The 10,378-nt window shown below is 49.8% G+C and overlaps 1 protein-coding gene across 1 annotated transcript in view; it reads left to right on the top strand.

Annotated features, from left to right (window-relative positions):
- Positions 1 to 10,378, top strand: part of LASP1 (LIM and SH3 protein 1) — a 75,304-nt gene that overhangs the window by 58,791 nt on the left and 6,135 nt on the right. The window contains exons 4-5 of the mRNA XM_019507546.1: positions 2,368 to 2,475; positions 9,939 to 10,101. Of these exons, the coding sequence (XP_019363091.1) occupies positions 2,368 to 2,475; positions 9,939 to 10,101 (271 nt within the window). The remainder of the gene's footprint in view (positions 1 to 2,367; positions 2,476 to 9,938; positions 10,102 to 10,378) is intronic.

The following is a 10,378-nucleotide window of genomic DNA, read 5'->3' as shown; positions in this document are numbered from 1 at the left end:
CCCCCCCCCCCCCCTTAATATTACTGATCAGGACCTCAAAGCTTTCTGGGCTTCTGAAAGACCCTGCTTGTGGGTTTCTCAGTGCTGCATGCACACAATTGTCTGAGGGCAAGATAGCAAAGGGTCTGGGACTTGCTCCCACAAACCCTTTTCATGCATAGGCAGCCATTCAGCCTCCTGAATCCAAGCTTGGCAGTCGGCATGAGTTTTCTGCTGGTTGTGGGATGGGAAGGGTTACAGGAAGCTGGCTGTGCTGGCCAGACATTCTGGTGTCTGGCTGCTGCTTGGATGAGCACTCCCCTGCTTCTAGGTGAGGAGTGGGAGGGAATGACTGTCCTCATATTCCCCTCTGTCTTTTTTCCTGCTCTTCTTGCCCTCCCAGCCCTTTCTCCTTATAAGGAGGCTTCTGCTCCAATTCCTTGTGGCTGCAGTCAGAAGTGGGGGCTGGGAAGGGGCAGTATCTGAAACCTGAAGGAGGCTGCCTGAAGGCTTGTTCCCCGAGTGTGCTGTCTGCGCCTTCCCCTGAGAGAAGCAAGCACTTAAGACAGTGGTTATCACCGTCCTTGAGATGCCTCTTGGAAAATGCCAGCTCTTACAGTTTACACCTGTTTTGTTGTGTTTTCTCTAATTCTGTTGTCAAAAAACCCACCCCCTCCCCCACAAAAAAAAGGGAGCAATTATTCTGTTGCAATGGATCTGGACCACAATGGGTCAGAATGTTTTAGACACTGTTGGAAATCCCTGTTGCAAATCCCTAGGTGTATCTTGTGAATTGTTTGCACGCCTAACAGTGTGGTACCCTGTGGCACCCTTGAAAGGACCTCAAGGCACTTCAGGGTGTTGTGGCAGCCTGGTTGAGAATGGGTGGGTTAGGAGCATCCGGGTTAAAGATAAGATAAGGCACCGTATGCTTTGATGGCTTTGCCTGCTCTTGCCACCTATCACACTGGGGAATGGACAGTTAATCCACCCAAAACTATCACTTTGGAAGTTCAATGGAGACTAACTCTTCAGTGCAGGACAGGCTTGTGCCAGTTCTGGGAATACTCTAGGGTAGCCCATCAAGGCCAGAGGTTCTGCTTTACTAGGCTGTTAGTGCAGTTGTGTCTGTATGTGGGGAGGGGGAGGTCAAGGTGTTTTTGGTGCCTCTGGAAGCATCAGAGGGAAGTGTGGTTTGTTGTGTTTTTTTTTTTTTTTCCCCACAATTTCCCTGTAGGCTTCTAGAAAGTGTTGGTTAACACAGATCCTCCTCTGTACACATGTGCATGTGCACCCACCCCGCCCCCTTGTCCCAGGTTAACATCTTTTTTTTTTTTTAAACATGGGTTTCCTTAAGGGGATCCAAAGGGACTGTGTAGAAGTCCCATGATGCTCCTTAGGCATTTCTGAAAATTCCTGTCACGGTATTTCTAGGGCTTCTTCCTCTGTGGTGCTACACTGCCAGCTGATCCTGGTATGCTAGGAAAAGCCCAGATACTGACAGTTCCCTCCTCAAAAGGAGGATGAGTGGGATCTGCGTGTTTCCTGACCTAGGCTGGCACTTTCAGTTGGAGTTCCTATTTGGAACTTCTACTCTATAAATAACCAATGAGCAGTCATGGAAGCTGCCTGCACCTGTGACCATCTCACTTTGTTGTGAAAATGGGGATGCTTTTTCTGCTGGCTGGAGGTGAAAGCCAGCGGAGCAGCTTCCATCAGGTGAGGGCTTAAGCATTCCTTCCTTGCAGAAGGGGCTGAGTTCATGACTTGGTCTTCAGCCTCTGCAGAGGCTTGTTATGGCTCTGGGATGGTGGGGATGTGTGCACATCTGTCCTGGTGTGGTGCAGGATTTTGCACAGACCCCTGGCAGTTGCTAGAGACAAGGCTGTTAAGAAGAACTGGGTGGTAGCATGTCAGTGTGTTAACAGTGTGCTGCTGGAACCCCTTTCCAAGGAGGGATGAGAGCCAACATAGTTTTTGTATAAAGCAATAAGGAATTCCAGGTATTTCCAACTGGGCAGTGGGTAGGGAAGAATGTTGACTTCAGTATAATGACCTTTTAATTTGGATATGGTTGATATATTCTGTCTTCCTCATTTCTTCTGCCGTGTAACATAGCTATGATCTTTCTGAATTCTACCACAGAATGAATGGATGTCATTCATTGGAGAAATGCCTCACTGGTGGTTTACAAAAGCCCTCTTAAATACCATGGCCCTACCATCATTTTTAGGAGTGTCTCCTTTGTGGGCCTGTAGGCTGGCTACAAAGGCTGTCCCCCAGTGCCTGGGAAAGATGGGTCTCACTGACATTGGGTCTTGCCAAACAGGCCCCTCTACCTGATTCTCACCACCTCACTGTTTGTTTCCATTCTCCCCTTGTACCCAGATTCGCTACAAGGAGGAATTTGAGAAGAACAAGGGAAAGGGCTTCAGCGTGGTGGCTGATACCCCCGAGCTGCAGAGAATCAAGAAGACTCAGGATCAGATCAGCAACGTAAGTCGTTTTTAGTCATGGTAGATTGCATTATGGCTGTCAGTCCTCTGGGGCTGGGTGGGCTTGGACTACACAATGGGGGACAGAAGAGCAACTCACTAACTGATACAAACCCATTAGCTGTCTTGGGGAGGGGGTGGCTGGGGACAGGACACACTTCATGAATTTTTGTTCATAAAATGTGGAGTTTTTTCTCGAGGCCCTTCTGTTAATATACATAACGATGGTTTAAATTTTTAGTTGTTCTGCTGTAGAAACAAATTCCTTAAACTTCATATTCTGTGAAGCTTCTTCATTTCCCCCTAAGCCTTGAAAAGGTGGGGAAGGGGTCCCATTATGGAGTACAGTACATGTGGTGCTGCTGCTGTCTGCTTGCTACCGGCAGGGGGCACAACAACAGACTGCTGCTCCTTCCCATGGGAGTGCCAGAGCATAGAGTGATGGACTCCAGTTTACCATCTGTGTGTTTTCTGGTTCATATTTCTTCATGGACACTCCAGCCAAATGCACAACTCTTCCTTCTGCCTCTTGTCTCTTAAACAGCTGTGCAGTGTCCTCTGCCAGCTTTCTCTTGCCTTGACCCCGCCCCTTATTGTGTGAAGCGGGTTTCAGCTGTCAAGCTGTTTTGTGGAGGGTTTTGCTGCAGCTGCTGCTGGTGCTGTCGTGTGCGTGGGTAGAATAGACATGGCCTCCACAGCAGTCCCAGCACTTGCTGCCACGAGCCCCACTCAAGCAGGACAGGCTACATAACCTGATTTCCTGTCTATCATTAAAGCTGTGATCATGAGGCTGAAAGCTGGCCTTGCTGGAGGGATACAAGCTGAGCGTCAATGTGCTGCCTCACCCCTGACCCAAGGGAACCTCGTTCTGGGGTCTAGCCTTGTGGGTCCTGGTCTCTGCCAGCTTTCCCAAAAGGAAGTTTTGACCTTGGTTCTGGTAGCTATTGGCTTCTAGCACCTTTCCCTTTTAAGGACCCATACTCAAGTTCTTTTAATTCACCCCCAAACAGTGTTTTGGTGGCCACTGTCTTCAGCCATAGGGTTGTCTTGCAGGGCACCAGCTGTGACTCCTGTATCCACCTCACCTTAGCATTCTCTACTCCTCACATCAATTTGTCCCAGTTAATGCCTGCTGCCTCTATAACTAGCCCTAATGATAGTCTTGGATGGGTTTGGGAGAATATTTAAACTAATAGTTTAGAGACTTCACTATTAAATCTGGGAATGGCAGGTGGCATTTAACCTGGCAGTTCAATCTGTTGCAGAGAGTAAGCTGATGCCCTTTCTACCAGTTAGTGATGCTGCAAAACAGTGATTCTCAACCCTTTTTAGACTCAAGGCACTATCAGGGCAAATGCCAGCCCTTAGTGTTCACTTGTTTTTTGTTGCTGTTGTTTTTTTGCCTGAAGAAAAATAAGAGAGCAGATCTATTGCAGAGAACTGGGACCACATCAGGTCAGGATGTTTTTCACACTAGATTTCTATTTGAAATCTCTGGGTTTGTCTTGTGAATCATGTTTACACACCAACCAGTGCTAATGTTGTGTGGCACTCTGTGGCACCCTCAAGGCACCCCAGAGTGCTGCAGCAACCTGGGTGCGCATCATTGTTCTCAAAGCTCTGCCACTGAAGGTTGCTGCCCTTTCTTCACAATGAAGCGGTTGGGAGGAGGGTCACTGCATGGCTGGTGTGCATGCATGCTGGCCCTGTTGCAGTAAGTACTTTGGGTTTAGGGTGATTTATGCTGCGTTCTCTTATATCTGTGGGGAGGACTGGTCCCTGCTTTCAGGCTTTTCGGGGTTTGTTGTTGGGGAGGTGGCAGCAGCATTGGCTTCCTCCAGAACAAAAAGGGTTAACTAACCTTTTAGCTGCTGATTGAATGTCATACTTGTGCTAGAATTCGCTTATCAGAGTCCCAGAGACTGTTGCAAACCCTGGCCTGGTCAAGGACAGGATCCAGAGTTCTGACTTCTGGCTGACCAGCAAAACCAGCTCCAAATGCTGCAGCTTTCCACGTGATCACTTTACTTTTTCCACTTGATAAGCTGCTAGCATTACTCACTTCCCCTTCCTCAAGACCCATGGGTTACAGGGTCAATGCCCTAGGGTCCCTTCATGTTGGGCTAGCCAGCACAGGGGGGCTGCAGAGCAGCTGTAGTGTTCCTAGAGTGCATTCCCCCGTGATACCCAGGGTGCCCCTTGCCAGGTTGGCTTTATGCCTGTCTCCCTTATGGGGCTGGAGCATTCCAATGCCCTGACACCCCTTCAGCTGCCACAGTGCCCAGAGTGGCCATGGCAACAAGGATACAAGTTGGGGCAGACCACACAGCTGTCTTCACACATGGTTAGCTTTTTAATTATTTTTCCAGCAGCCCTGAGGTAGAGGAGGTATAAACTCCCCTCAGCCTTTCTGTAGGGCTCTGTGCAGGGAGATTCTGGCTCGGTGTTTTAGGGGGACTATTTGGACTCCAGTCCAGGAAGCCGCACCCTATCTCCCTTCCTTCCCACCCAACAGGAAGTTGAGGGCAGACTGTTGCCCTTTTCAGTGTTTGGGCGCAGAGATCCTCCCGCTGTGACTATTGTGGCCAACTACAGTCTAGGCTGCTAGGGGCGGGTGGAGCCAGAGTGGTTTGGGGTATGGAGGATCCTTCTAGGCACTACCTGGTGTTTGCCCTTCCCTGAGTGGAGCAGGGCAGTGTACAGGACAATGCAGAGACCCTGCCAGTGTTCAGGCAAAGTGCAGGATCCCGATTGTTTGGCTGCTCTCTTCCCACAGGAGTTCAAACTACATTTTGCATAAGCTTAAGCAAATGCCTGACAGGCAGCATTCCTATATTCCTCTTCCTTCTGATCTCATTATGTGGATTCTCTTGCTGGGGACTGCAAGGACAGGGCCCATGCCTGAGTGACAGGAAGAAGCAAATGCTCCCCTGACTGCAATCTGCATCCCTGCAATAGCCAGTGAGCAGGGAGGCCTGGTGATCCTGCAAGGGTAAGAGAAAAGGACTGCTAAGGTAGGGGCCCATTTTATCTGTGGGACAAGGAGAGCCAGAAGCTCCGCTTTGGAGAGGGAAAGAAGCAGTGATGCCTTGCAGCTGTATGATATGTTGTTACGTGAAAATAGGCTCTGGTGAATGGAGAACCTGCAGCCAGTTCACTTCCCCATGGGTTGTTTCAGTTGGCCTTTTAGCCATTAACTCGCTGGCAGAGGAAATGTTGCTTTCTTCCCCCAAAGCACAGTCCCCTTTTGAAATTGCATCCCGCCCACCTGCCACATTGCCTGGGCCCATGTTGGGAGCGGGTGATGGGTGGTGCTTATAGTGCTATAGAAAACTCAGTTTTGAGGAAGACTGTATCAAGGTCAGTAGTTTCTGCACAGTACAGTGAGGAGTGAAGAGCCAAATAGAGGAAGGGAAGGAGCCTCCCAGCAGATAACTCCTGGAGGGGGGCTGTTCAATTGGCTGCCACTGGGACTCCCTGTTGCCCCTAACAAAATCAAGCAAGTTGTGCTCTGGGTTTCTCTCTGATTTAGGTTTGGGGCTCAGCCCTGTCCTAAGGACCATCTGCACAACCTCCCCATTCACTCCTAAGTCTGGGAGCAGTTCAGAGCAGGAGCTCCCTATTATACAGTCTGGCTGGCTGTCCTGCCCTCCATAAAGATGACCTACTTCTGTAAGAAAACCCCCACTCCAGACCAAGGGGCCTGACAGCACAGGCTCATGAGGGAAGCTGGGAGGGCATGGGATCAGTAAGGTGTCCAGTAGGACATTAATGTTCCTGGAGAAGGAGCAAGGCTGACAACTTCTCTTCCCATCCCTGAGACTTCAAAGCTGCTGCATGGCTCACCTGCAGAAAGGTAAAGCTGAGGTTCTGGAAACCAATGGTAAAATAACACCCCTTTGTTATGCCCTGTGGAAGGCACTTGTCCAGGTTTCTGCTGAGGGAACTGACCTACTGACTGAGCCAGGAACTAAAAACCAGTGTTGGCTGTGGCCAGTAGACTGAACTGCTTGTTGCAGGCAGAGCTGTCCCTGGTCAGGATTTCAGCAGATAATAAGTCGAAGCAGGGTGCAACTCTTGCCTTGCTGTGTTATGGGAGAATTCCCTTCCCAGCAGCAAGGCTCTGTTCCAGGCTTTACTTCTTGCTCTTGCCTGTGCTGGCAGAGTTCCTGTTGCTCCCTTCAGTAAATAACTGTTTAACCAGCAAGTGAATGGGCTCCAGGTGTTGTCTGATTGGCTGTGTATTTGTTAACACAAGTGGCTATTAATTTTTACACCCACGCCCAGACGGTTGGAGTTAACCCTTCCCTTCTGACCTTTGCTCGGGGAATAAAATGAGAAACAGACTGCACTGGAGAGAGCTCTTTCTATGCTAGGTATCAAAGGCTGGGACTAGTCATGTGTGTCCTGGCAGTACCTCTTGGCTCCTTCCCTGATCCCACTTAGCCCAGTGAGCCAGAGGTTGGGACCCTTCAAACTTTTATTTAAAAGTGAGGTTTCTGGGACAGAAGTTTGCCTGAGAGGTCTTGTTTCTGGGAGGCTGTAACAGATGTGATGAGACACCAGACCATGAGTCTTGTGGGTGGGAGGGAGGAGAGGAAACAAATCTTCAGAAACCCTTGAGGTACTTCTGACTGAGATGGGTTTGGGTTTTCATGTAGCAGAACCAAACATACTGCTAGGCTCCCTTCAGGGGACACTGCGACTGAAACAACAAGGGTGGGCATTAGGACTAAAATGTGTGGGATTAAAAAAATAAGGGGGGCTGTGTATATGCCTGGTTCATGCTTTAAGCCCTCTGGCATTTTGCCTAGAATATATGGGGCAGAGGCTGTGGTCCTTGCTTCTGTCTCTGGCAATACTGCCTGTGAGGTGACAGAAGGCACCAGTCCTTGCACTTCACAAGAGGCTTCCTGAGTTTTATATTCAGCACAGTGAACAGTAATCCTGCCTGTCCAGCTAAAGTTGTCTCCTACCACATGCCCATCCCTGGCTCTGGTTACCGTACAGGCACAGTGTGTGGGAGCCTTTGTCTTAATTGGCTATTGTAGCTTTCTCCTCTCTGATCTGTGCTGTACTAGGTCTGCAGATTCACAGCTAGACCATCAGTCCCTTCTCTTTTAATAGCGTCTTCTGGCTGCAGCAGAGCTGGCACGGAGGCCAAAATCAAGGGAGCTAAACTGAGGTAGTGGGGCATGATGGTTCCAACCTGCAGCCCTCCCTGGTAGGGGTTCCCTTCCTGCACCCTCATTCTGCCTCATTTTTGTCTGTGCTCGAGTGTTTTGGCCAAGTCGCAGGCCACTATGTTTCTGGACTCTGCTCCCCCTTGGCTTATCATGCTCCTAGGCTCCAATTAGATGCTTGGGAGTGTTCCCAGCTGAAGTAATCTGAGGCCAAGCTACTGTGCTTCAGAGGTCAGAGCCAGGAACACAGGATCTTCGCAGAGTGGCTGAAAGAGAAAAGAAACTAACAGTGCTTGAGGGTCAGATCAGCCTTGGTACTATTGCAAGCAGGGGTGAGCTCTGCTTCCCTGACCAGTATTGCAGTACCTCAGAGGTGCATCCTTAGTTTGATGCAGCTCAGCTCACATTAATGCTGGAGGAATCCCTATGAATGCCCACAGAAGAAGCAGTTCTGCACCCCAATTGGTTCTAATCATGGTTTGATAACAGAAAAATGTGGATTTGGGGTTACTTTTGCAAACTGAAAATTAGGGATTTTATTTTTTAAGTCGGAGAAAACCAGTTTCTTTGGTAATCAGGCCAAGCATTATTAGCTAAAGTATCTCCAGCCCAGTTAGGAAGGGAACAGTGTGGACTCCGACTGCAGGTGGGGAAGGGGGGCAAGGACATGTGGTGTTATGTGAGGAGCTGTGTACTGGACTTGCTGTGTGATTGGGAAGAGGGCTGGGCTGGACTTTGTGGCATGTTTTCTACTTTAGTTACCAAGAGGGTGCGATTGCACGGAAGGTTCCCGATGCTGTGGCAGCACATAAGCTACCACATGGTTACAAGTAGCTGCAATATATAGTACAGGAGTGCCCAGGGTGTATTGTAACAAGGCCAAAGCATGCCTGCCAAATCCTGGGAGCCAGGCTCTTCATGAGTGGGAGTTGTAAAGTGCTTGTTTGCAGGTTGCAGTACCCTGCCAGAACAGGACATCTCACCGAAAGCTGCAGGCCCCCTGTCTGGAAAAACTGAAGCAAGTTCTCAACTGCTACCGAATGCTGTCCCATTCTTGACTGTGTAAACTCCTCAAGACGGGGGCTGTCTTTGCTGTTTCTGTAACATCAAGCACCACAGTCTTATGTGCATCTACAGCTGCAACTCAAATGATGGATGAAATGGGCAGAAGTGACCCAGATTTCCACCCCCACTCCCAAAAACCTGGCCTGAGCAGGGCCTTGTATCTTCCTCCAGAGAGCTTGCAGCCCAGATGTCTCTGCAAACGGGCTCCTGGGCAGACTTTTTTTGGCATACTGTCTATTTCAGTGTACTGTAGATATTGAGCCCTGTGGGTACTGGGTGCTCTACAGACTGGGGGCAAAGACAGTTTCTGTTGCAAGAAAGCCTGCCCTTGATGAGGAGTGGCATGTGGAAACACTAGGGGAAGGTGAGGGGAAAAGTGGCAGTGCCAGATACTGCAAAGCAGTCTTGGCTATCTGTAGGGTAGAATAACAGGGCCACAAATTGTCCCTTTGCTGAGAGGCCAAAAGCAAGGAGCAGATTCTGGACAACAGGAAAGGGAGCCTGGTTATAGGTCAGAATTTGTACCTGTCTCCATCAGTCCAGACCAAGTGCATGTGGAAAGGAAGGTTCCCTTAGCCCCAAACAAACACCGCTGCAAACCCTGCAGCTGCCTGGTCCTGATGCCTTTCCAACTGGAACTGCTGAGAGTCTCTGGCACCCTCTTCTGGAGAGCAGCATGAACAGCAATTAATTTCTGTGGCTGTCCCAGAGGTGCCCTGAGCTTTTGTAGGTATTGCAGCCCTCCACCTCTGATGGGATGTGGTAGGGGTCTAATGTCCTAAAGGGGCACAGCATTAACATGCCAAGATGTGAGGGGTAGCCAGCTGAACTTGCACAAGAAGTGTTAGGGCACATCCTGGATGTCATGGCTGTGCTTTAACAGCCTGTTTGGTGGAAAGAGTCACGGGCTCTTCCCTGACCCCTGAAGCGTGCTCTCTAGTTGCATAGTCCTTTGGCACCAGGCCATAGGCATGGACCTAGGTCAAACCCTGGGATGACTCTTTCTGCAAGGGCTGATCCGAGTGAGGCAGCACCTAAGGCAGTTTCCTGCTTGAGATGTCTGCATCTCCAGTGGCTGCAGCAATGCATGCCGTGCTTCTTGGTGGGAACGGGGTCTGTGCTAGCAGGTTAAACGCACTCTGTAGCCCAGCTGTATCAAGCCTAGGGAAGGAGCCAGCAGGCAGCATCCTAATTGCTGCCTCTTTTCCTCTTGTAGATAAAGTACCATGAGGAATTTGAGAAGAGCAGGATGGGTTCCAGCTCTGGTGAAGGTGGAGAGATGGAGCGCAGGAACTCTCAGGATGGCGCCAACTACAGGAGACCCGCGGAACAGCAGCAGCACCACCAGCAACCTCATCACATCCAGCCCAGCAACCCTGGTAACAAGCTATAATCATCTGGGGGGTGTGGTTTGTCTGGGAAAGCCCTACTTGTCCAAGGTGTAGTCTGTCATCTACGCTGCCTTCCCCCATCTGATACTGGGATCTTGGAGAAGGCCAGGCTCTGTCATCAGACCACGGAAGAGCTATTAGTAGTTTTGGGTGCACTGACTTCTGTAGCTTTTCTGTAGCTCCTTTCCTTCCATGTTGAGGCCCAGACAAGCAATTTCATAGTTAGTAGGGTCGGAAGGGATCTGAGCAGATCATCAAGTCCGAC

The sequence above is a fragment of the Gavialis gangeticus genome, unplaced genomic scaffold, assembly GCF_001723915.1.
Source record: "Gavialis gangeticus isolate Ggan-Ray unplaced genomic scaffold, GavGan_comp1, whole genome shotgun sequence".
Classification (NCBI taxonomy): domain Eukaryota; kingdom Metazoa; phylum Chordata; order Crocodylia; family Gavialidae; genus Gavialis; species Gavialis gangeticus.
Note: the sequence above shows the minus strand (reverse complement) of the source record. Positions and strands in the feature narration are given on the sequence as shown.